General features: G+C 63.8%; 2 protein-coding genes across 4 annotated transcripts; one reads left to right on the top strand and one right to left on the bottom strand.

Moving 5' to 3' along the window:
• Window positions 1-838: 838 nt before the first annotated feature.
• Window positions 839-5,390, top strand: YARS1 (tyrosyl-tRNA synthetase 1). The gene is made up of 13 exons (XM_065744687.1): window positions 839-901; window positions 1,028-1,174; window positions 1,257-1,432; window positions 1,653-1,782; window positions 1,924-2,004; window positions 2,323-2,415; window positions 2,611-2,746; window positions 2,965-3,050; window positions 3,186-3,321; window positions 3,639-3,733; window positions 3,884-4,077; window positions 4,199-4,340; window positions 4,581-5,390. The coding sequence occupies exons 1-13, from the start codon at window positions 845-847 to the stop codon at window positions 4,689-4,691; spliced, it is 1,584 nt and encodes a 527-aa protein (XP_065600759.1). The 5' UTR covers window positions 839-844; the 3' UTR covers window positions 4,692-5,390.
• NHSL3 (NHS like 3) lies at window positions 5,384-23,991 on the bottom strand. Of its 3 annotated transcripts, none has more exons than XM_065744636.1 (7): window positions 23,690-23,991; window positions 11,597-11,752; window positions 11,303-11,358; window positions 10,123-10,240; window positions 9,665-9,781; window positions 6,668-9,547; window positions 5,384-6,426 (listed from the first exon to the last, which is right to left on the bottom strand). In XM_065744636.1, the coding sequence occupies exons 1-7, from the start codon at window positions 23,916-23,918 to the stop codon at window positions 6,404-6,406; spliced, it is 3,579 nt and encodes a 1,192-aa protein (XP_065600708.1). In that variant the 5' UTR covers window positions 23,919-23,991; the 3' UTR covers window positions 5,384-6,403. The 3 variants fall into 3 exon arrangements, with proteins under 3 accessions (XP_065600708.1, XP_065600709.1, XP_065600710.1); XM_065744637.1 differs by lacking the exon at window positions 23,690-23,991 and adding an exon at window positions 18,608-18,855; XM_065744638.1 differs by lacking the exon at window positions 23,690-23,991 and adding an exon at window positions 12,993-13,050.
• Window positions 23,992-25,560: the final 1,569 nt, after the last annotated feature.

Below are 25,560 nucleotides of genomic sequence, written 5' to 3'. Positions count from 1 at the left end.
CTGTCTGTTTCTCAGCCCTCACCTCCACTCTCTTAAGAGGGCAAAGCCTTCTCCAGCCTAGGAAAAACAGCAGCACTGCAAGAGCAGCTCCACCACGGAACGAAGGGGACATTCAGCAGCACATGAGTCACTCGGAGCACTCATGCAAAACGAGGAATATAATGAAAGATCAGAAGATAAAAACCTTCCTGTGAAATTCAATAGCTTAAAAATAACCACAAACAAAACCCGCTGTCCTCTTCAAGAGGACACAAGGGAACATAAACCTCCGCACCTGGGAGCCCAGCGCTGCTATGACTCTCAGCAGCGGGAGGAGCCGGGCCCGGGGAGGGCATTTCCCGTCCTCCCCGACCCTCGGATGGAGGGGAGCGCCTTTTGCCGTCCCGCTGCTTTGTTATTTGTTGTTCTCAGAACAGGAAGCCGCCCGCTCCAGGAATAAAACCCAGCGGTTTCACTGCTTCCTCTGCTGACCCCGACCAAAGGACGGACACATCCCGAGCAGCGCTGGAAGCGCACATAGACAGCACCACGCGTGAATAAAACCCCCGGGACCGCTCCACGCCCCGAGCGGAGCGTCACCCGCGCGTCGGCGGCACGTGTTGCCGGCCCCGCCCCCGCCTCCTCCTGATTGGCGGAGCGCGGCCCCGCCCTCCCCGGATTGGCGGAGCGCGGCCCATCGGCAGCTCGGCTCCCCGAGGGCGGAAGTGACGTCAGAGCGACGCCGGGGAGCGCCGCGCGTGGCTGATGCAACGCGGGCGCGGTGCGTGATCTGCGCGGAGATCTGCGCGGGGATCGGCGCGTGATCTGCGTGGAGATCGCCGCGGCTGTTCCCGCAGCCGCCGCCATGGAGACCGCGCCCGGCCCGCAGGAGAAGTACCAGCTCATCACCCGCAATCTGCAGGTACCGGGGGCAGCGGGCCGGGCCTGGGCCCTGGGCACGGCGGTAGGGAGGGCCGCGCCCCGCCGCTGGGCCTCGTTTCGGGGTCGGTGCCAGCCCCAGCCCGGCTGCTCTCGGGTTTCTCTGCAGGAGGTGCTGGGTGAGGATAAGCTGATGGCCATCCTGAAGGAGCGGGAGGTGAAGATCTACTGGGGCACTGCCACCACGGGCAAGCCGCACGTGGCCTACTTCGTGCCCATGTCCAAGATCGCCGACTTCCTGAAGGCTGGGTGCGAGGTGCGGGGCCGGGCCGGCAGCGCTCCCCTGCGCTGTGGATCTCCTGACCAGCACGGTGCCGACTCTGCCCCCTCTCTGCCAGGTGACAATCCTCTTTGCTGACCTCCACGCTTACCTAGACAACATGAAGGCCCCCTGGGAGCTGCTGGAGCTGCGCACTCGCTATTATGAGAATGTGATCAAAGCCATGCTGGAGAGCATTGGAGTGCCCCTGGAAAAGCTGAAGTTTGTCCGAGGCACGGACTACCAGCTCAGCAAGTGAGTTCTGAGTTCTCATCCGAATTCTGATCCTCTGTGCAGAGGAGAAGCTGGCCTGGGGCTCAGCTGCTGTTCCCAAGCCTGCTCCCCGGCACTGTCATTCAGGGAACAAAGTGAAGGTGCCTCAGGCCACTCTCAGTGGCCAGCACCAATGTTTCTGTGAAGCAGCTTTTGCAGCTGTCCCTCTGCCTGGTGCTGACCGTGCTTTTCCTTCCCACAGGGAGTACACACTGGATGTGTACCGTCTGTCATCTGTGGTGACACAGCACGACGCGAAGAAGGCAGGAGCTGAGGTGGTGAAGCAGGTGGAGCACCCTTTGCTGAGTGGCTTGCTCTACCCAGGCCTGCAGGTGCGTGGTGAGGCTGCCTGGCAGAGTACATATGCTGGGGGGTGCCTGGGCAGATCCTGGAGCACAGGCAGGGCCTCTGAAGGCTGAGTGAGCTGGAGCATGGAGTCCTGGGGCCAAGCTCAAGGCTGTGTCTTTCCTCAGGCCCTGGACGAGGAATACCTAAAGGTCGATGCGCAGTTTGGAGGAGTTGATCAGAGGAAGATATTCACCTTTGCAGAGAAGGTTAGGAATGGGGGTGTTTGAGTCCCTTGTGATCCTGGCACAGGACTCAGACTCTCACTGATCCACTGGGAGAAGCATCACTGTGATTTCAGTTAGTGTCACGGGGCTCTGAGCAGCTCCTGCTCCTGTGGTCCGTGGGGCTCTGGTGTGCCAGTCAGGGCTGCCACGTGTTCCTGGCAGTGGCCATCAGGACCATGTGAACCCATGGGTCTTATTGCCACACTCAAGGTTATCTGGAGCCAGTGCAAACAGGGAGTATGGGTGAAAGCTATCTGCAGGAGAGCTCTATCCGTGACTTGCTTCCTTGCTTTTTCCCAGTACCTTCCTTCTCTGGGCTATGCCAAGCGCGTCCACTTGATGAATCCAATGGTTCCTGGTTTGACAGGCAGCAAAATGAGCTCATCAGAAGAGGTTGGTCCCTGAGTCGTGACTGGAGCTCTGAAGGGGCATGGGCTCATGGGTGGGGAGGAGAGGCTGCACCCTGAGAGATGGGAATTTCTCACTTTGCTCACGCTGAGGTCTAAGGAAAAGGTGCAGCTACGTCTGCATGAGTTCTTTCTTTGGGGAAGAAATTAGGAAAAAAGCTACGGAAATTTCTTTCTCCAGGACTCAAAAATTGATCTGCTGGACCGCAAAGAAGATGTGAAGAAGAAACTGAAGAAGGCTTTCTGTGAGCCAGGGAATGTGGAGAACAATGGTGTCCTCTCCTTCATTAAGCACGTCCTCTTTCCCCTCAAGTCGGGTGAGGGGCTCCCCACTAATGGGCTTTGGGGTCATTTTTCCTATGGGCAAGAGGAGGGGGCAGGAATACACAATCCCTAACGCAGGCTGCACCCTGCACACCCTCTTACCAGCTCTGCTGCAGGTCCCTTAGCTCTTGGCCAGAGTGGGGAGGTTTATCTGGCTGAGCAGGGGGAGCCTCTCCTGGGGTTAATTTGAGCCTTAATCTGTGTCTCACAGAGTTTGTGATTCTGCGAGAAGAAAAATGGGGAGGAAACAAAACATACACAGCCTATGAAGCTCTGGAGAAGGACTTTGCTGAGCAGGTGGGTGAGGGACTGAATGCATTCCTTGTCCCTGAAGCTCCCACAAGCTCTTTGGGAGGGCTCAGGGCAGCACTGGGAGATGGAAATCCACACTGGGGGAACAATCCATGGACCTGTCTGCTTATCACAATACAGGTTGTGCACCCCGGAGACCTGAAGAACTCTGTGGAAGTGGCCCTGAATAAACTTCTTGACCCCATCAGAGAGAAATTCAACAGTCCAGAGCTGAAGAAGCTGACCAATGCAGCATATCCCAACCCATCCAAAGCAAGTAAGGAGCTGCTGGGGGAAGTGGGGCTCTGGCCATATGGGGCTGGGTAGGAGAGAGTCTCTCCAGGGCCACTCCTGGAGAGCATTTGCAGAATGAGGAAAGAACAGTGCCAGCACTGCTTGCCTGCTCCAGTGGGAGATGGCAGAAGGCATCTCTGAGAGGCAGAAAATAGAAGAGGGACCTCTCTTCTGTGTGCAGACAAACAAGGAATTCAGGAGCTCCAAGTTCAGCAAGTGGGGGTCATTGTGTGCTCCCTGGGGCTTGGCCAACTCCCAGGGTTTAAGGTGAATGGTGCAACTGTTCCCTTTGCGCTGTAGAGACTGCAGAGAAAGGCACCAAGAACTCAGAACCAGAGAATATTGTCCCATCTCGGCTGGACATCCGTGTTGGCAAAGTGATCAGTGTGGAGAAGGTACGGGCACAATGGGAAGAGGGGAGGAGCCTTCCTACAAGGTGACAAGGGCACTTGTGTATGGGGAAAGGCAAAGAGGAGGAGCCTGCCCCTTTCTTCTCTGTCACCCCAGTCCCCTTCTCTGCTCCTTACCTTGCTTTTACTTGCCAGCACCCAGATGCTGACAGCCTGTATGTGGAGAAGATCGATGTGGGCGATCCCGAGCCCCGCACTGTGGTCAGTGGCCTGGTGCAATTTGTCCCTAAGGAGCAGCTGCAGGACAGGCTCGTGGTGCTGCTCTGTAACCTCAAACCCCAGAAGATGAGGGGCGTGGAGTCACAGGGCATGGTGCTGTGTGCTTCCAGGTGAGGGGGGAATCAGGGCCATCCCCTCCAGGGGTGCAGTCTTGATCCTCAGAGCCCAGCAGTGCCAAGGGGCAGGTGGGCACTGCCTGGGGGTGACTGCTTCCCGTGTACCCCTCCGCAGTGTGGGGGAGCCACGACAAGTGGAGCCCCTGGACCCACCTGCTGAGTGCTGCGCTGGGGAGCGTGTCTACGTGGAGGGCTACGAGGATGGGGAGCCTGACGATGAGCTCAAGCCAAAGAAGAAGGTGTTTGAGAAGCTGCAGGTGAGGGGCTGTGCTTAGGGTTGGGCCATGGCACAGAGCAGTCGAGGTGAGGGATGGGGCTCCGGGCACTGAGAAGGGCAATGCTGAGGGACGTGTGGATGCCACTGTTCCCATCACTGGGTGACTTCTGTTTGTCTGCTTGCTGCATGTGTCAAGGTCAGTGAACCTTCAGGCAGCATCCAGGGCAGTCCCAGACAGGGTGGCCCAGGCCTCACCCCTGTTCCCCGCTCCGCTCTCCAGGCTGATTTCCGCATCTCTGAGGACTGCATTGCTCAATGGAAGGAGAGAAACTTCCTGACCAAGCTGGGGAACATCTCATGCAAAAGCCTGAAGGGAGGGAGCATCAGCTAACAAGCACCAGAGCCACGGCTCACGCCTCCTGCCTGCCCCCTCCACCCCTCCATCCAGGCTCTCCTCCCCAGTCTCCTCTCCCATCTCCTTCCCCAGCACCTCAAGCAGGGGGCTTAGTCCTTCGGGACCTGGCAGCTCTGGACCTGAATTTGCAGTCTCCCACACACCTTAACAGTGAGAGGCTGCAGGAGAGCTGCCCCCATCATCTCTGCCTTGGGACTGCTCAGCCTGCATCTGCTGTGGGCTGGAGCTGGGGCCTGGCAGTGGCACTGCATCTAAGGGACCTGTGTTTCTTGTGCCCATGTCCTCTGGCTCATTGCTAAGGTCGCTGGTTTGCTCCCTGTTGTGCCATGGACTAGAAACCTGCTCACTGGTTGTATCTCTGGGACAACATGTGCAGGCACTGCCATGAGGGTTGAAAGGGAAAGCTGCTTGATCAAACCTGTGTTGCTGCTACCAGGGTGGAGGACAGCTGCCTGGCTGGCAGGTAGCTCCTGTCCCCTGCTCTGCTCTGCTCCATATGCAGCCCACCCAAGGCTGGGGGTGGGGCTGCTGCTCATGGGCCGGGAGCCCAGGCACCCCCTGCCACACCAGGTCTGACCTGAGCCCATGGCAGGCTGGGGTGGGATGGGGCAGTTGGCCTTTAAACATTGACTCGGGAACCATCTGTCTGTCATAAACCCAAATAAAATGTCAAACTCACAGCAACGGGTGCACCCGTCTGTCCAAGGGGGGATGGCTATGGCTGCTCCTGTTCTAGTGCTGCCAGGAGAAGCCAAACATGGAGCCCAACTGGCCAGGAGCCGGCCCCTCTGGGTCCGTGTGTACCCCAGAGCTGCACTGAGGCTGTGGCTGGCAGCAGCCAGGCCCTAAGGCAGGAAGCACAGGAGGCAATGAGCTTCGGTCATCATCTTTACCAGCCAGGTACAGAGCTCTGGGGCTACTTGGCGGCACAGGGTTGTTTGTTTGGTTTTGGGTTTTTTTGTTTGTTTTTTTCTTTTTTTTTCTTACAATCAAAGAAATCAAAATGCGACCAAAGTTTACAGAAACAGAAATCAAGGCTCTACTCCAGAGCCCAGGGCCTGAACGCCAGCTCGCAGGGCTCCCGGCTGGCTGTGCCCGGCGGCGGGCCGAGCTGCAGGCAGGGAGCAGTGCCAGCCAAGAGCCCCCTCCTGCTTCTCCTCAGGGCTGCGGCCCCATCACTCCATCCAGGGCTCTGTCTCACACTGCTTCCTCTGCCCAAGTCCTCCAGGGGCAGCCGTGGCCGAAGCCTTCCAGTTCTTTTGTCCAAAGTGCTTTGATTCCTCATGGGCGCAGCTGGCTGGGAGCAGGGCAGCTCCAGCTCCGTGCCCAGGCAGGGCTGTCCTCCTCCGTGTCCCCCCCTGCGTGGCTGTGGCCCCTCGCTCTCCTCTCTGCTCAGCTGCTCTGCTCCACACGCGCAAACCACGCGGCAGCCCGGCAGGGAGGAGCGCTGGCTCTGGGTACAGGCCTCGAGTCCAGTAAAAAAAAATAATGCAAAATAAAGCTGTAGTACTTAGGAAAGTGAAACCAACACCATTTTTGCATAAATATCATCAAGGCCATGGAGGCTAAGGCTGTTTGCTTCCTGTGTTAAGTTAGTTGCCAGTTCCACACTCATCCGTTGACCTGCCCAGGTCCCTGAGAGATTTGGATTCCTGTCCGCGGGGGCACCAGTCCTGCAATGCCATCCTTCAGGCCGTCTCTCCCTGTCTGTCTGCAAGGCAAGAGGGAAGAGCCCATCAGGGACCCGCTCTGGTGCCCCAGCCTCCCGCAGGACCGTCCCTCGCCTTGCTGACCTGGTGTCCACAGCAGCCCCAGCGCATTCTGCACCGTGCTGGGTCCCTCTGCCCCGTGACCCGGGCACCACCCCCAGCACTGCCACAGCTTTTGGCCGCGGGGCCCCCAGCTCACGCAGAGGGCTCAGCCAACATCCCCAGCCCTCCTGCTCCGCATACCTTGTGCTGGCGGCTCCACATGCGCGGTGCTCCTGCCCTCGGCCGTCCCTGCTGGCTCGCTGCCCGTCCTGCTCTCCTCCACCGCTGCCTTGGCCTTCCCATCTGGCGCAGGGGATCCCAGCACCTCCGGTGCCTTTGGGCTCAGGGGGGATGGGGACGGCCCCGGGCCGAGCGAAGGCTTCTTGGCGACGGGAGGGGGCACCTTGCCGGGCTTTCGGAGCGCTTGTGCCTTGCCTGGGCCCTGCTGGGCAGCAGCCGGGGCTGCCGAGCGCTGCCCGGAGAAATTCATCAGCTCGGTGACCAAGTTCTTCTTCAGGTCGGCCTGCGCCTCGGGGGATGAGGGCGTCTCGATCACCAACCTCTTGGCGCTTTTGGCAAAGATGAAGCTGGCGGTGGAGGTGGGGGATCTGCGCCTGGGGGACAGCTGCCCATCGCCCGCAGGCACCTCCAGGCCAGGAGGAGCCGCTCTGCCGCCCAGGGCTTTGCAGGGCAGCCCGGAGGCCTCACCGCAGGGCGCAGCGGAGGCCGTGAGGTGCACAGCGGCGTCTGAAGGCACCGCATCTTTGGCAGAGTTGTGCTGCCGCGTGGACAGGGCCCTGCGGAGCGGCTTCTGCGGCACCGCGCGCTCCTCGGGCGCGGCGGGCTCCATGCTGACCGAGCGCAGCCGCACCATCTGCAGCAGCGACGGCGTGACGATGGGCAGGCTGGCGTCCTCCTTGGGCACCGGGCCGCTCTTGCTGCGCGATGCCGGCTCCTTCTTGGTGTCTGCCCGGGAGCCGTTCGCCGCCTTCTTAAGGCAGATTTGGGGCGGTAAAGCGGGAGCTGACGGTGGGGGGAGCGGTGGCGGTGGGGGCACGACGGCCTCAGGCGGTGACGCGGTGGTGGCCCCAGGAAGTGGCGCGGTGGGTGATGGTGGTGAGCTCGGCTGCTGGACAAGCGAGGAGATGGTGGTGGAGGAGGAGGGAGATGTGGCCACCATGTTTGGTGCGTGGTTCCTCCCGCCTGCTGGGGTCAGCACGGCATCAGGAGGGGGCAGGCTGGAGAAACAGGCTTCATCTGGAGGGGGGAAGTCTGCCATGGACAGGTCGTGCTCCTCGGGGGCCGGAGGGGGTGGTGGGGGCCAGGTAGCCTCCGTGGGGGCCTCACAGGCAGTCTCAGGGCTCACCTCTGCCTTCTTGGCCGGCGGAGGAGGCGGGTGGTAGGCGGGCGGTGGCGATGGCGGCGGTGACTTGGTGCTGGGTTTGGTGGAGGTCTCCTGCCCAGCAGCGCTGGGAACCGATGGGTCCGGCGAAGGGGAGAGGGGACCGGTGGGGGCAGCAGGTGTCTGGGGCTTGGTGGGCGGCGGGGAGAAGGGAGCAGGCACCTTGGGATGTGGCGGGATGACAAACCTATCCGAGCGGCTCTGCACGCAGTGCGGTGCCTCAGAGGGCACGGGGTCTGAGGCCGAGGAGGAGATCGAAGTGAGGGAGGAGGAGACGGACAGCGCAGGGGACTGTAAGGAGCAGACCCGGTCTGGCTTCTGGGGCTGGGCCTTGCCTGGGGATGCGGCTGGGGGTCCCAACCCCTTGGTGGGCAGTGTGGGTGTCCCACTCTGGCTGGAGTACCCGCTGGAAGGTGACATGGTGCGGTCAGAGCCATCCGGGCAGCTCCACTTGGGCTGAGCTGAGGGTTCCCTCAGCACCACCGTGATTCCCCGCTCACCAGGGCTGCCCCGCAGCGTCTTGGGGGAGTTGGTCCCGGCCAGGCTCTCAGAACGGATGCTGCTGGTCTCGCTCAGCGACGAGGAGAAGACCTCATCCTCAACCATCGGGCTGAAGGGCTCAGGGCATGGGGACCACGGCACATCGCTCGTCTGCTGCGGCCGCCGGTCGGGCTTGGGGGGCAGCCCCAGCACCTTGTGCTCCCCCTCCGCCTTTTGGTGCAGCGAGAAGGTCCTGCGAGGGGGTGCCGGGGGCTTCTTCATCTTCCTGAGTGAGACACTGCGTGCCGAGGAGCGCTCACTCGCCAGGCTGCCCGTGTCCGAGCCCTCTGCCTGGCTGCTGGTGCTGAAGGCGGGGGACGTGCGGCCGCTGCTGCCGCCCATGCTGCGGGGCCCCACGGCCAGCAGCCCGTGTGCAGTGTGCACTGCAGCAGGCTTGGAGCAGGCGCTGGCAAAGCTGGCGGAGCTGTACACGCTCATCTGATCGGTGTCGGAGCGCCGTGCGGTGTCGGCTTCGCTGCACAGCCCCACCTCAGCCTGCCGGCGGTCGGAGCCGCCCTGCGAGGAGATGGTGGAGCTATTGGACACGATGGTCTCGGTGGACTGCGAGTGGCTCCAGTTGTCGCTGGAGGAGGAGGGCTCACGGCTGCGGGCGCTGTGTTCTGAGAAGCGGGTGAGAGAGCGCACCGAGGCCGGGCTGGACGACACCAGGCTGCAGCGGCTCAGCGTCCGCACACTGCTCCGCGTCAGGGCCACCACGTCCACCATGGGTGGCAGGATGGCGTTGGGGATGATCTTGGACATGTAGGTGCCCTGGGGCGAGATGGACATGACGGGGCTCAGCAGCTCCGGGGGGTTGGCGCTGGTGGTCATGCCTGGCACGGCCAGCGACTTTGGCCTCGCCATGGGCGACAGCTTGGCCGACGTCTTCCTCCCCAGCAATGTGTCGTCGTAGTAAACGCGGTCAATGTGCTTCTGCAGGGCCGTGTCCGTCTCCTCCAAGGCTCCCAGGCGCACACGGGCACCCCCGGGGACGTCCAGTGGTGGCAGGTTCCCATCGATGGTGGGGATGCGGATGGCGTCGCCGGGGACCTGGCCGCCGTTCAGCAGGGGCTGCGGTGCCCGGCCGCCCACGGGCCCATCTGTGAGACGTCCCCTGGTGTCCCGGCTATTCCTGAGACCTGGGAGCAGGGAGAAGTGAGGCAGGTGTGACCTCAAGGCAGATGCACCCAGCTGAGGCAAACAGAGCCCCGGCGGGGGGGGGACTGGACCCTACAACTCATTGCTCATGCACTTACCCAGCTCCTTCTGGACGTGCTGGGGGATGCCCAGCACCGTTGTCCTCCTCTCCTTCCTCTTCCTGCCGCCCTTCTCCGAAGATTTGGAGAAGGAGTCGTGTGGTCGGAAGGTGGAACCTGTGGAAGGGGTGAGTGAGTCCAGCTGATGTGACATGAGCCCCGGGCCACATGTCCCCAGTGTGCACAGCCCGGTACCAACTGCTGCTCACACACCCAGCACAGCCCAGGGGGCACTGGCAGCCAAGCAGGGAGGAGGCACTGCCTGTCCCCTCACCCAGCTCCATCCCAGCACCTCTGACTCAGCCAGAGCCGCTCTCTTCCCTCCAAAGGCCCCCAGATCCCTGCACTGCCTCGTGGCCATGCAAGTGCTGAGCCTCAAAGCCCCCAGGGTTTCCCACCAGGCTCCGCAGCTCCGTGCCCCTGCTTGGCTCGTGGCCCCCAGCCCCACAGCCCGGTACCTTTCCGCTGGATCATCTCAGAGCGGATGGAGAGGGCGTCCTCAGAGGCGCTGTCGGTGACGCAGGAAGCCGCCCTGCTCTGTAAGGACACGGTGTCATCCTCTGACAATGCACAGCTCTGTGGGGACACACAGTGGGCTCAGGAGGACCCCGGGCTGTGGGGAAGGAGCGGCCCTGTCCCCTCCAGGCTGCTTCTCTGCCGCGAACTGACTTCACAGCCCAGACAAAAGCTACTCCGAGGGCCAAAGGCTGAGTCAGCCACACCAGCAGCCAGAGTCCTCCCACTAGGAGTGGGGCTGGGAGCAGCCCCAGGGACCCCACGCAGTCCCGTGGACCCCAGAGAGTAGGTGAGCCATGTCCGGCAGGGATGGGGCCAGCACTGCCCTGCCCCCACTCCAGAGGGAAGCATCAACCCCACCACCACTAAGCCCAAACTGCCCCAGGGCTGGGGCACGCTATGGGGTGGCCGTGCCAGGGGAAATACAGCACACACGTGCCATTCTGGCTTCACAGCCTCACAATGGGCATGGCTCCCTGTGCCCCCTTCATCCCTTCAAAGCATCTTCCAGAGGTCAGAATAAGACATAGCCCTGTGAATCTCCTCCCTAGGCCCTCACCGCCTGCTTCTAAGGGGTTAAGGTGGCCAAGAGCCAAAGGGAGGCAGCAGTTTAAGCAAATACACGTGGGTGAGGCGCTGGGAGTGGGGTCAGAGCCCAAGGAAGCAGCAAACTCCAGCTCAGCCAAGAGAGTGGGAGTTTCTCGCCCGTCGGCAGCCAGGGAGAGGCCCCACCACGGGGCTGGATGCAGCCGGCAGTCCCCATCACACCATCCAACCTCCCTGCCTCGCTCAGCACTGCCAGAGGACACCAGTGAGGTGGACGGGGGGGGCAGAGGAACATGGGCACGGTGGGAGGCCATAGGCAGAGCCACACGAGGCAGGGCATGATGCACTAAGGACAGGGACAGAACCTCATCATGGGACGAACGGGACAACGCCGAAGGGGACACAGCCCACTCCTGCCCTGCAACACCCGGCCTGGTCCTGCAGCCCCAGCTTCAGCCACATCCCTGCCACCTCTGGGCCCCAGTGCTGCTCTCTGCCCTGTGCAGCAGGGCCATCCTGCTCACCTCCTTCCTCTACAGAGCTCCAGGCATGGCTGGATGGAGCTCCCACACTCACCTGGAGGCTGCTGCTGTCCCCGTGGTCCCAGGCACTTTTGGTCTGCTTCTGCTTCTCTGCGAGAGGAAATAAAAGGGTCAGCCTGCAGCTGCTGAGCCCAGCAGCACAGCCCGTGCCCCTCAGGGCAGTGGGGCAGAAGCAACTAGTGCCACCCCCAGTGCTGGACTCTGGTCACTGTCCGCAGCACCGCCCACACGGGCAGGCCAGCCAGCTGCCCGGGGCACCGGGGACATCATCCCACTGCCCTGGGGACATCGCCCCACAGCGGGGGCCCTCGGGGCCGGGGGCACCGACCTTGGTGCTGCAGGGACTTGAGCCCCTCGCGGGCCTGGTTGTGCAGCTCCTCCAGGTGCGGGGGCCGCGTGCTGGGGAAGAAGACGTTGTCGGGGCATTCATCACCCGGCTTGTACTGCACGCTCAGCCGCTTGTCGTTCTCGGTCTTGGCAGCACCTGCAAAAGCAGAAGGGTGACCCACCAGCCCCCCCTGCACGTGAGCAGCCCCCCGCCCCGCGGCCAGGCAGGATGCAGACTGCCATGAGCTCAGAGCACGGAGCAGCCTCTCCCTGCAGCTCTGCCTGATCGATCAGCAGGAGTCAGGCTGTCTGCGCTGCGGGGGATGCGGGGTTTCCTCCCCAGCCCAGCACCTTCACCCGAGGGCCAAAAAAGCAGCTGCTCAAAGGGGCAAATATGGACAGAGGGACAGAGAGATCTTTCCTTCTGTAGGACTGCATCATCTCAAGGCCTCGCAAAGAACCCCAGTGAGAGGGGACTCACCCCCATGCTGGTAAACCATGACACAGCCCCCAGGGGACCCCATGGCTGCTGTGCCCCCTCCACGGCTGCACCAGGTGGCAGAGCCCCACGTGCCACAGCACAGGACTGTGCACACCCATCTCAGCCCCATCCCTCCCAGCACCCAGCGGTGCCCCCACCCGCAGCATCGGTCCCCACTGGGGGCTGCACGTGGGGGCACTGGGGCAGGGTGACACAGGGACACGGGCACAGCCCAGCTCGCTCTGCCCACCCTCAGCCGCCTGCAGAGCCTCCAGCTCTTCCTGCCTGGAAAAAAACAACTTCAGGCAGGGAGGGGAAAGGAGGGGCAGGGAGACAACAGGAGACGGCGGTGCTGGAGGGGAGCTCTGCGGGGATGGAGGCACCCACTGCTCGGCATCGCCAGCTGGGGCAGCCCAGGCCCCGGCCCTCGCGCAGCTCACACGGCCCCGGCCACGCTCCGGCTCCAGCACACAAAGAGCAGGCCCCGAACAATGGAGCCGGCCCACCCTGCTGCACGCCGAGCCAAGCCAGCTGCCTCCACCAGCACCCCCAGCACCCAGGGGCTCGGCTGGCTGCAGGGCGCATGTGGAGGGTCTTTGGGGACCCCTACATGCTCATGCAGGGACACAAGGCGACCACGACCCCATCGCATTGCCCTTCCCCTAAGAACTGCCCTCCCCACGGCCGGCAGCCCCTCGCCTGACCCCCACCCTCGTGGGCTCAGCGGAGAGTGGGGTGTGCTGAGCTGTGCTCTGTACGTCCCCGCGCTGAGAGTGGGACCGGTGACCTTCACTGCCCTCCGCGGGGCGGCAGCAGCTGCGGGGACACCCCCGGGGCACGCGGGGGTCGGGGCACGCCGGGGTTGTGTAAGGACAAGCCAAGCGCGTCTCCCTCCCTCCTCTGCATCTCCACTCACCCTTCTTCTTGAAGAAAGCCAGAAGCGACGAGAGGTTCCTGCCCATGAAAACCACCATGGTGGTCAGGAAAAGGGTCTGCCCCCCGCGGGAGGGGGGCTCCGCCGCCGCCTATCGCACCGGGGGGGCCGGATGCCGAGACCCCCGCTGCTTCTCCCCACGCTCGTTCGTGCCGCAGCAGCCGGCTGCAGGATGCCCGGCGGGAGGATGCTCGCCCGGCGGAGCGGCTGCGCGGGGAGAGGCCGGAGCCGGGGGGGGGGGATGCGCGGCGGCAGGAGGGGACGGCCCCGGCTGCTCCCACCGCGCTCCCGGTGCTGGGAGGAGGAGAACGCGGCCCCTCCTCCGGCCTCCCGCTCGCCCCCAGCCCTCCCCCCATCCTGCGGGGACGCACCCTGCCTGCTGCGGGGCCGCGTGCACAGAATTCCCCCAAAATTCCCGTGCCCGGAGGGAACCCGCCCGCATCATCCACATCATCCGTGCCTGGCCCCCGCTGGGCACAGCATCCTGCAAGCCGGCACGCTGGCTTCCACAGCAGTGCGGCCGACTGGGGGGAGCTGGGAGGCTTTTTGTCCCCGAGCATCAACCCCTGGGATGTGCTGCAGTGTGGCAGATGGGGCCGGTGCCCCCACGTCCCCACCGCGTCCCCCAGCACAGCAGTGGCACAGCCACTGGAGCCCGTGGCACTGGGGCATAACCGGGCCTCAGACCAGTCTAACCAGTAGCTCCAGTTGCTGGGGCAGGCAGGGGGGTTGGCAGCTGCAGTGCCCACGCACGAGGGGATAGAACCACAGGCGGAGGAAGGGAGCACCCACACCACGCCGTGCCCCCCAGCACCCGCTGTCGGGCTGCACCGCCGTGCAGATGCTCCAGGATTCCTCTGCACAGCTCCTGCAGCTCTGCACACCTCACCCCGCACACAGCACCGTCCCACAGCACGGCAGGATCGGCCCCGCTGCCCACGCGCTCACCCAGGAGGTGCCGGCGGCCGCAGGCAGAGGCTCCCAGCTCTTTTCACAGCACAAATGGAAAAGGGCCATAATGAAAGGGCTGAGGGTGCACAAAGCAGGCGGCACACGCTGCACTGCAAGCACGGCTGGAAGGGCTGCAGGAAGGGCTCAGCATCCACGGCAGCAAAGGATGGAGCAGGATGGAGCTGCAGCACAGCACACAGCCGTGGCCCACGCCAGCAGCAACACGCCCGCTGAGCTCCCGCGCATTCCTTGCGATGTGCCGGATCGACCCGTCCCCTCCAGGCCCTCCTGCTCCGACCTGGCACACACGTGCCTCATCTGCACGTGGCAGTCGGATCCTGCAGCAGGACTGGTTCCTGCCCAGGACAGGCGGGACGATCCCAAGGACCATTTCCCTGCGCAGGACCTGGAGTCCAACAGGCGAGGCACCGCTGACGGCAGGGACGGTCTGGAGGGGCAGACCAGGGCTGAGACCCCAAAGGAGCACAGATGGATCCACACAGCTGAGGACGCTGCAAGGAGATGGTGCTGGCTCCACTGCAGGGACACAATGAGCCATGGGGCTCTGCTCTGGGGGTGAGCCAGAGGAAGAAGCCCTCCGTGGCCAGGCTCAGGGCGAGTGCTGGCTCCGTGCTCCACGCTGTGCCTGCACCTCCCGCGAGCAGCGGGCTGGGCCACCATCCCCAGGTGTGCACATCCATCGCAGCCTGCACAGCACTGCCCCGACTTGCCTTCGGGTCCTGCGGCGGGGAACAGGCAGCGCCTGCACGGCACCACTGACTCACTGGGGAAAAATGGGGAGGAGGAGCAGGGGAGCTGGCACGGGGGCTGCGAGGTCCCACAGCAGCAACGGGAGGAGATGCTGCCATCCCTTCTGCGTGGCACTAGGGAACTTGTGCACCACGGGGCACCACACGGTGCTCGTAGGCACCAAATGGTGATGCCCAGGTGTGCAAATGCAGCCTCTGCTCAGGGACAGCACCGTCCCTCCGTGCCCAGAGAGCTGCAGGAGCTCCCCGGCCTTGCTGCTGCCCCAGCTCTCTGCGTGGGGTCTGCATGCTGGGACTGAGCTGTCTCAAGGCAGGACAAGAGCACAATAATATTGCTGGTGGCTTTGGCCACGCAGCCCCTGGCTGTCACGCAGCTCTATCTGCGGGGTCGCAGCCCATCCTGCCCCGCGCTCCGGGGCTGATGTTCCAGCCAGGAAAACATCTCACAAAGTAAATAAACACGACCCGAACGGCGCTGCTGGCTCTGTTCTCAAAGACAATCCCATGCAGAGACAGAAATAAAATTAATTTTGAATGGGAAAACAAATGTGGGTCTGTTTCTTCCTTTCAGTTACGGCACAGAAAACTACCACGAGTGCCCTGGGCAAGTGAACGGGCAGGTGGGGATGCGATGGGGGGGAAACCCCACCTGTGGGAGGGCCGTGCTCCACGGCTGCTGTAGGGCAGGAGCACAGCAGCAGAATGGGGACAAAACGAGCCACAAAAGCACAGAGCCTGTACTCTGGTCACAGCATACTGGGAGCCGGGGTCCCTCCTGTGCTGCTCCTTCCCATACAGCACACAGGCAGCACGGTGCCCGCTCCCAGCTCATTGCACGGGGCCTCCTGCTGCGTCCCCACCCGCGCTCGGCCCCTCCTGAGAAGCCACCAAACAGGTTTGAAGGTAAATACAGCCTGAGCTGGGAGCCGGATCCAGGCAGGAATGGCCCAGACAGAGAGCAAGGGCACAGACAGAGGGCGAGGGGAGGGCTGGGGGTGAGGCCCACACGTGGCAGCCCCCAGCTGCACACACACCACGATCCCCCTCCCTCCCCAGCGAGCCATGCTGAGCTGTGCCAAAGTCCAGAGCTCTGTCAGTGCTGCTCTGCCTCCACTGAGCTCCTCTCCTCCTCCTGCCATGCACCCTTCCCAGTACTGCCCGTGTCCATCCCCACGACACGTGCCTTCATGCCCAGTGCTCGCAGGGACCGAAGGCGCTCAGCAAATGTCAGGCGAGCCTGTCACAGCAGGTCCTGTGCTCCGCACGGGAGCAGATCCAGGAATGGATTAGAGACAAGACCCTGCAGGTTTCTCCATGCACAGCAGCACCGAGGGCTCCCAGCAGCAGGGACCTGCAGCCCCATGGGCCCAGCTGGCTGCTCAGCTCCTGCTGGGCGCAGCCTGGCCCAGAGCCACGTTCCTGCACCCTGACTCAGCAGGGCCTGGCGGGGCTGTCCTGATAAGGAGCAGATAAGAGGCTTCAGTCTCCATGGTGCTCAAGGACTGCCAGGGACCTTCCCCACACAGCTCCTGCCACAGAGCCCAGGGAGGAGCGGAGGGGATGCACCCAGTGATGCATCCATCCCCTGCTCTGGCATGGGGAGGGGGACCTGGGAGAGAGGGACCTCGGAGAAGCAGGACTGGGCCGCTCAGGTGAGGACGCAGTGCCCCGAGCACCGATTCAGGCAGCAGGTCGTGGGCAGCTCAGCCTCCTGCCAGCCCCGTCCCACGGCTCCTGCCCTTCGAGATCAAAAGGCATCGGGCAGTCACATGGCGCCGGGCGCTGCCTGCCTGCACCCAGGGCACCGGGTCTGGAGGGGCTGGGAGAGACTGAACCGCACGGGAGGGGAGAAACACAACAAACCCCAGGAGAGGGAGGTTACACGGCAGCGGTCAGCGGGTCCAGGGAGGAGCGCCTGCAAATATTCTCAGAAAGCATGTGGCTGGCCAAGCAAAACTCCTGCAGAGCCGGGCAGCAGCAGGAGGCATGCCCAGCCCCAGCCACACCAGCCCACCCCAAGAGAACCTGGGGGCTGCAGTGGGGCCGAGCAGCCGGAGATGGGGACCACGGGATGCTGCTGGCCCCATCACCAGTGATGCACAATGATCCCCAGATCTGAAATCTGGGAACCCCGGGGCCTGGTCAGGGAGGAGGAGTGGGCAGCCCCACGGCAGAGAGCGGGGCCGGCACCCTGCCCCCAGCCCGTGCTCCCAGCTGTGCTCTCCGAAACGCTGAGGCGACACAATGCAAATTCTTTGGCTTTGTGGCCACCGCACCGTTGCCATGGAGCAGTGGCAGAGAACAAACAGAACTTGCCCCATGTTTTCTCAGTGCCTTCCACCCCGTGCCCTTCAGCCCTCCTCACCCATCCCAGCATCTGCACGGCGGTGCTGCACCCACTGTGCACATTTTGGGCCGATCTGCCCATGCCATCGTGGTGCAGCCAACCTGTGTCCCCAGGCCTGTGGGGGGACATTGGGTGCGACCTCTGGAGCAAGGCACGGCGCTGGGAAAGCAGCCAGGCTGGCAGGAAGCTTCCTCCTGGGAGAGAAAAGCATCAGCCCAGGGGATGGATACGGGATGGGACCAGTGGGCTGTGCCAGGGGCACCACAGAGCTGGCACAGAGCAGGGGACCAGTCCCCACCGGGACCAACCCCAATGGTTTGATGGACAGGAAACTGCAGGGAGAGGGGTTGGGGGAAGCCTGCAGGGTGGGAGGTGCTCGTCTCACCCACAGAGTCTTAGGGAAAGGGATTTCCCAGCTGACTCCTTGGGACTTGTTTGCTTTGCTTAATACCCATTCGATTTCAACAGGTAATTGATGGTGTGGATAAATCGAGGCTTTGTTACTGACGTTACACACCTTTTACCCCTCAGTTATGAGGCTGAGAACTCGGAATGGCACCATGAGTGCTCCCAGAGCCCAAATCCCAACCTGTCCCTGTGCTCCAGGGACCTGCAGAGCTCCTGCAGGGCTGAGCCTTCTGGTTGCCATGCTCTGTGGGACATCTCTGAACCACATCTTGCAGTTTCACATGGCTTTCTTGCTCCCTGAGCCCAGTCAGTCCAGGCTGTGGCATGTTTGCCTTGGGACAAGAGGGACACTGGGATGCTGGCAGTGTTGGCAGCAGAGCAGGATGTGGCAGTGCTGGGGACATGCACCAAAGGACACCAGACCTGGCACACACCACAGGAAGGGGACTCGGCATGCAGGGAGCACAGCCAAGCCACCAAACGGACCCTTAATGTCACCTCAGCCCCACCAACCCCATTGTACCAAGGCAGGAGCACAGTCACGTTCCCTCCCCACCACATGCAGCGCACAGGGGAACAGCTTAACAGCAGCAGGACAGGTCAGCAGCCTGCCTGCTCGCACCGTCCTGCTCTGACAGAACCAAGAAGGGGGCTGGCAGGGACCCCGAGGGTCTGACAGCCCCATATCCGTGTACAGCTCACCTGGGACCCTTCCTTGGATCAAAGAGCTGAGCTGAGCCTCCCTCTGCCTCCTCATCTTCTGAACTGCACCCCCAGAGCACAAAGCTGCGTTGCAGTCGGTGCCCCCTGAGTACCACCTCACCCCCCCATCCCCATCCCCTCGGGATGCAGACAGCTGCCCCGGCTCTGTCACTCCCAGGGCACAGCGGGGTAACCGGGGCAGGGCAGGAGCACGCGATGCCGGCAGCCCCGGGCCCCGCTCCACCCGCCGGGATGCTGCCGAGAAAAACAAATCGCTCACCGACGGAGTGGGCGATCGCCGTCCCGATAAGCGCAGGAAAGCTGCGAGCTGGGCAGCACGCAGCACCCCACGAGCGAGCAGACAGCACACGGCCCCGTACGGCCCCGGGGGCACGGATCCGCGTCCCCCCAGCTCCTACCTGCCCTCGGCTTCCCAGCCCGACCCCACGGCCAGGGCGAGCCCGCGGGACTCCTCTTTCGGTACGCGTTGCCCATGGCTCCGATCTCACCCTCCACCGCCTCCGGGCGGAGGATGCCGCGGCCCTACATGGCGGTGCCGGGGGGGCTGCCGGGGGGGCCCGCAGCAGCACGGGGCTCCCGGCCGCCCGCTCCCATCGCTGCGGGAGCCCAGCTCGCAGCCGGCTCTGCCGGAACCAATGGCACAGGCGGAGAGGAGTGGCTTCCCGGGATCTCCCTCCCAGCCCCGGGCCGAGGTGGGCGCTGCGGGTGGGAGCACCGCACGGGGGTACGGCCCCCCCGGCCCCGCTCCGCTCTCCGGGTTCCGCTGTCGGCGTGGAATCGCGAGTGGGCAACGCCGAGTTGAGCCCACCACAAACTCTGCGCGTCTCGAGCTCAGCTCCGGCGCGGTGGGAGATACACCCCGTGGTGGTGGGGGGGCCCGTGGAGCCCCAAAGGTACACCCCCATCCCGACCTCCCCCAGGGGCCGCAAAGCGACGAGGGTTCGCGCATCCGCTGCCCTAAGCCGGGCCCGGAGCGCGCACCACCACACGAGGACTGCGATCTGCTCCGCACCCACCCGGGGCGATCCCAACCCCACGGCCGCGAGCGGCTGCCACGGACACGGGGCCGCGTGGGGCAGCTCCGAGCGGCACTGCTGCAGCCGCGGGGATTGCGCACGGCCAAGCCCGGAGCCGGGCGCTGCAACACGCGTGGGCACGGCCAGCAGCAAGCCCGAGCGAGCGGCAGCTCTCCCTTCTGCTTTAAGGAGAAAACGAAGCGCTCCGGGGGCAGGGAGGGGTCGGCCGGTCACAGGGTGGGCAGCTCCCAGCCGCGCTGCTTATGTTCCTTCGGTGATTCAGCGGAGGCTCGGCTGAATAGGACGGGTGGTTTTGTGGTGTAGGCGCTGCACTACAACTGAGGAGGTGATGTAAAAAAAATCATCAGCCGGATGCTGTATGCTGAGCTCCCGAGGTGACCCACAACGAGTTCACCTTTGGACTTCGGTCTCCTTCGCCGCAGTGGAATTAACGCTGCTCGGGTTCCCACCGGCGCTGGGTGGGGCAGAGGGCACCGCGTGCCAGACCCCCCAGCACTGCACCCCGACACTAAATCAGGACACGGGCACGTGAGCAGCAGTCAGAGCTCCCTGCTCAGCAGTGCAGGGGCTGCATCCTGCACCCCGCATCCTGCCACTGCTGCTTCAAAGCCCCCCGCACTGTGCCCTTCCTCTCTCTGCTATGACACAGCTCCAGCAAACGCTTCTTGAAGCGAAGCATTTTCACTTCTCTCCCGGCAAAAAGAGGGGGCTGGAGCCCGCAGCGCTGCCCCAGTTACAGGCAGACACTTCCCTGCTGCTCCAGCACCCAACTCCCACTGATCCACCACGCTGCTCCGGGGCTCAGCAGGGAGCAGGAGCCGAGGTCAGAGCCAGCTCCACCAGGGAGCTGGATAAGGACATACAGATCTCAGCATCGCTGCACAACTGCTCCGAGCACATCCGACCCTGGTGCGGTCACACCAGGCAGACAGCCCATGTCCTGTGGGGCAGGAACCCCTCTGCGCCCCACAGGGAAGGATCAGTCCCAGTGCTGACCCCATCCCCGAGCAAACAGAGCAGGAGCCGTGCTGCCTGAACGAGAAAGGAATTCAGCCCTTGTTCCCGTAATGGGGAAGCAAAGCTCAGAGAGGCAAAGGTGACACAAAACCCCCGCTCGAGATCCCCAATCATTAACAGCAATACATAACCAGGAGGGTTTCCATTAGTTCCTGCTGCAGCACCGCACAGCTCAGCCCTCTGCCACAGCACTCAGCAGCGAGGGCAGCACTGCTCCCAGCACAGGGCCACGGGCACTGCTCCTCCCGTGGGTGAAGGGTTTTTCACTTCATCCCTGCCCAGCTCCTCGCCTTCCGCCACCCCACATCCCCCCCGGCGCTGGAGACGAAGTCAATGATGATATTGTCTTATGAAATAAAACCTTCCTTCTAAAAGGAAACACGACTCCGGCAAAAGAGTTTTATCGGCTCTTACGGAACGTTATTTGCCACAGCAATTCCTGCCGCTGTCTCCAGGTGGAATAGCTGTGGTTGAGGACACACCTCTCTTTGTTCGGCTCCGGACGGCGGATTCCTGTTGTTCACATTTTCTGAAGTGTCACTCTCTGCCTTCTGCAGATTTAACGAATTCGTGACCGCGCGGGCGGTGGGAGACGTGGGCAGCACACAACAGCAGCACCCCCCCACGGCCTCCATCCGGGCAGCAGAGCTCAGCAGCTCGGGACCGTAACACGCTTACACCAAATGGTGCTGCAGTGGAGATGGGGACGTGGGGACGGAGCTGCTGTGGGAGCAGCACACAGCACTGAGCCCCGCTGAGCAGCGGCTGCGCGCCTTCCAAGCTGTGCTCTTAACCCCACACTCAGGAAGCCTGCTGCTGCTGCTGCACCAGGCTGGCATCAAACACGAGAAGCCAGCGCTCGTTTCGTGCTTCTAGAACATCGATCCCTTTACTTTGCTGGGGAATCTCGAGCGACGCTGTGAGGCCCATATAAAGTCATAGCCAAAATCCAGGCTAACAGCCCCAGCACGGCACGGCACAGCAGCAGCCTGCTCACAGCACCGTGCTGCAGCTCGGGGCACGCGGTGCTGCGGGGGCGAGGGCTGCCAGGCCCCGTGGGTCTGCAAGCACTGCTCACACAGGAAGAGAGAGCTTCCAGCTCCCTTGGGCCCAACCGAACACCTCCTGCAGACAGCGAGAAGCGCAGGGCAGGCCGCAGGAGCTGAGGGTTCAACCCAACGTCCCGAGGGCTCACAACACCCTCAGCCTCCAGAGCCACCACGGCATCGGGGAAGTGTGTGCCCTGGGAGCAGAAGTGCAGCGCTCAGCGGCTGCAGGAGGGCAGAACGACCTGAGCCAGGGCTGCTGCAGGCTTGGCTGCTCTCCTCCAGCTCACACATCGCTCTTTTTCCATCTTCCAGCCGCCAGCGCGGGTTGGAGTGGGATGTGGCGGTGGAAGCGCCTGTGGCCGTCACCCAAGTGCTCATGGACGCTGTGTCCAGGCTGCGCGGGAGACGGCTCCATCCTCCCGGGGGCTGCTCCTGCCCGGGGGCCGTTCCCATGCCGAGATTTGCCGTGGGGATGATGGCAGCGCTGCTGTCCCCAGCCCAGCACTGTGAGCTGGGATTTGTGATCAGATGGAGCACGGGCTGATCCAAAACGGGATCACTTTCATCCTGCGTTTCTCATTGCTGAGCTATCCGGACCCGGCTGATGCTGAGGTTGGAGCACCAATCAGCCCCGACCCACAGCTGCACCCCACACCCAGCACCCACAGCCACGCAAACAGAGGGCGACGGAGAGCTCAGCACCACGCACACACAGAGGAGCACAGCCCCAGACCGCAGTGACCCACTGAAACACTCCCCTTCCCCATCCCACAGCCCCCAGCTCCACGTCTGGAAACACTGCCAGGTTGGGCTGAGCCCGCAGCATCACACAGCACCCAGCACAGCCGAGCTCCGCACCCACACTGCACAACGTGCACCAAAGCCATCTTCCCAGCTGCTCGGGGAGCACTGCGGCCCCGTTACACCGGGAAGGACAGCACACAGCGCCCACACGAGGTCAGGGGGCAGCGAGGCCACGGCACTGCCCCGGGGACGAGCACGGCCGGGCCGGAGGCGGTTAACCAGGGTGGGGCTGCCGAGAGCCGGAGCCAGCCGGGTGCTCCCATCCAGCACACACTGCCATCGCTGCACGTCCGCACCTCTGAGCGGCTCCGTGGGAAACGCAGGGGAGCTGTCAGCCGGGGGTCCCGCAGCCCACGGGGCACAGAAACCCACAGCACTGCCACCCGCGTGGGGACACCGCGCAGCACCGCGCCCTGGGTGCTGAGCAGATGCTGAACACGTGGGCTGACACAGCATGAGGAGTGGGCTGGAGCCGGGACTGCTGACCGGGGCTGAGCGGTAAAACTTCAGGAAAAAGAATTAATGATAAAAAAAAAATTAAAAAAGGAAAGGTTGACAGAGCTGGAGCGGGCGTTCCTGCAGAGAGGAACATCACATGCTTTGGCACAGCTCGCTTTTTCTGCTCAGGTTTCAGGCTCACAGCGGCGTGCACGCTCAGTGTGCAGCATCTCGCGGACCCCCCGCGCAGCCCAGCCCCAGAGACCCCCCCCGCCTTTCCATAACCCCTCCTTCCTTATCACGGATTTCTAAGGGTTTCTCAAAGCCACAGTCCTGGGAAATAACTCCCCAGGGCAGACAGGAGGAAAACTCCAGGGGACGGCAGCCAGGTGCCACCAAAGTGACTGAGGAGGTGACGCTGCTGTGACACAGCCGGGACCCCTCGCAGCTCAGGGACCGCACACAGCCGTGCATCCATCCCTCCTGTGACCGCTGCCACAGCGTGTCACGACCCACGGCACTGCACGGGCAGCTCCGGACGGGGATGGGTGACAGAGGACAGCACCGCACGGGGATGGGGCGGGGGCCATATCGAGGACAGGAAGGGCCACACCTGGAGCAGGGCAAACACCGGGCCCAGGAGCAGGAGGAGGAGGAGGAGGAGGAGGAGGAGGCTGGCGCACCTCCAGGTTTCCTTCAGCCCCAGCGACCTTCTGAGTCAGCGCAGAGCCACAGCCGACCCAGCGAACCGGCACCAGCCCTCGGGGCAGCAGTGAGAGCGCCGGGTCCCAGTGGGTCCGGGCTGCTGCGACCACCGCCACCGCAGCCCCTCAGCCACCGCTAGGAGCCCCCTCTGACCCTCTCCGTGGCCACCACCGCCAGCCCTCCTCGGTCACCACTTCGTCCCCTCCCCAGACACCCCCAGAGCCACCGCGGCCGTCACCTTCACCCCTCCTTGGCCACCACCGTGACCTTGCCTCGGCCACGGCCACCACCAGGGCCGCCGCAGCCGTCACCCCGACCCCTTCCTGCCCGCTCCCCCAGACCCCTCCGGGGCCACCTCGGGGCCACCACCGCCGGACCCCTCCAGGACCGCCCGCCCGACGACCGCCGCGTGCCCCCCGCCCCCCCTCACCTGTTCCGCGCAGCTCGGGGCTCGCGGCCGCGGGGCTCCCCGCCCTCCTCTTCCTCCTCCGGCCCCGCAGCCAGCTGAAGGCCCTCCGCAGCCCGCCCGCTTTGCCGCCGCCCTTCTTCTTCCGCGGGGACACCTCGGCGGGGCCGGGCTCGGCCTCGCCGCCCTCCGCAGGTGCACGCGGGGCGGACATGACGGCGGCGGGCAGAGCCCCGCGCCGCCCGCTGCCCATAGGGCCGTGCCCGCCCCGGCTGCGGCTGCGGCCCCGGCTCCGGGCTCCCGCCGAGCGTACGGCGCCGACGGAAAGTTTCTCCGGAGCCGGAGCCGGGGCGGAGTCTGCGGCCCCGCCGGGCTGCGGGACGGCCCCGCCCCGCCCCTCCGCCCCGCCCCTCCGCTCCGCCCGCGCGCAGGTGGGGACCGCGGCCCCGGGGCCGTCCGCGGGCGGGCGGAGCTCCGGGTGCATCCGGGGAACCCCTCCGGGGGCGGGGAGGGGGCGGTGACGGCGGAGACCCCGAGGAGGAGCGGGGGGGGCTGCGGATGTTCGGCCGGTGGATGCGGCTCGGAGCGCTCCGGGCGTTTCCACGGGAGCGGCGGTGCGACCGAAGGTCTCCCCAGGAGCGACCCCCAGGAGATGTGAGGGTCTCCCCGAGAGCATCAGGGACCGTCAGTGCGTGTAAGGGGCTCCCAGGGCCACCAGTGGGCGTAGGGGGCTCCCCAGGAGCATCACGGGATCTAAGGGAGTCCCCAAGAGTGACCGTCAGAGGACCTAAGGACCTTCCCAGGAGCATCGATGGATGGAAGGGTGTCCCCAGCACGATCAGTGGATGTAAGAAGCAATCTCTGCTTCCACACCAGCACAGGCAGGGGGTCATGCTGCTGGAGGACAGTGGGGTGCACTGGAGCCCCGGCCCGGTGCTGGCATCCCTGCAGGAAGGCCGGAGGTTTCTGCAAGCTCACGGCACCGCTGGGTTTAGTTCCCCATGAGGATGCTCTGCTTAATGGGAAAAGCTGCAACATTGCTTTTAAAACACATCCTCTTCCCGGAGGCTCACGCACCGCCTGGCTGCGTGCCCGGGGGAGTCTGCCAGTGTCTGGAAATGACTAGAAGAACTGACAAAACAACGAGGCTGTCCCTCCTGCAGGCTTCCCAGCACGCTGCCGTCCCACATGGGTGGTGGGGTCCAGGGGTGGGTGCCATGCTTCCGCAGTCCCTCAGATCCCCACGTGTTCAGCGTTAACACGACATGGCACTGAGCCCTGGTGGCCCCTGCAGGAGTGGGGGGGCTGGCAGAGCTCTCCTGTCTCGGCTTGTCATTTCCTTCTGCCACCACTCTGACCCCTGACTCAACCCCAGCGAACGCTCCAGTGCTTGGGCAGCTGTTTCCTGGCACCTGCACCCAGTCCTGGGACAGCTCCTTCCCGGGGCTCTGGAGTGGTGCTGCCCTCGGGCTTTTGGTGACCCCAACAGCGTGCGCTCCTCTGGGGCAAAGCTAATCCCTGATCAGGGCGTTTGCGTTGACTTTCTGCCACCAGCTCCAAGTTCTGAGTCATGAGCCTCCCCAAAAGATCCTGTTTCTCACATCTCTCCCCTCCTCGGATGTCGGTAGAACCAGTTTTTAAAATATTTTTTGCACACGGTTATGGAGCACTGTGCAAATAACACAGTGAGGATCAGTCGTGCTCCAGAGAGAGCTATGACAGAGGGGAGTAGAGTGGCTGGGGATGGGGGAGGTCACCTGCAGCCCCCCAGCACCTGGTCCTGGATGGGGGGAATGCAGACACAGAGGCCCCAGCTGGCGACGTGTCCTCTGCTCATGTGCCCAGGACAAACAGGACAGCGGGCAGCTCACCGGGCTGGAGCTCAGCTCCTGGGC

The sequence above is a fragment of the Cyrtonyx montezumae genome, unplaced genomic scaffold (assembly GCF_038088225.1).
Source record: "Cyrtonyx montezumae isolate F1298 unplaced genomic scaffold, pur_monq_1.0 scaffold_31, whole genome shotgun sequence".
NCBI lineage: Eukaryota > Metazoa > Chordata > Aves > Galliformes > Odontophoridae > Cyrtonyx > Cyrtonyx montezumae.
The sequence above is the reverse complement of the archived record's forward strand: the minus strand, read 5'-3'. Positions and strand labels throughout refer to the sequence as shown.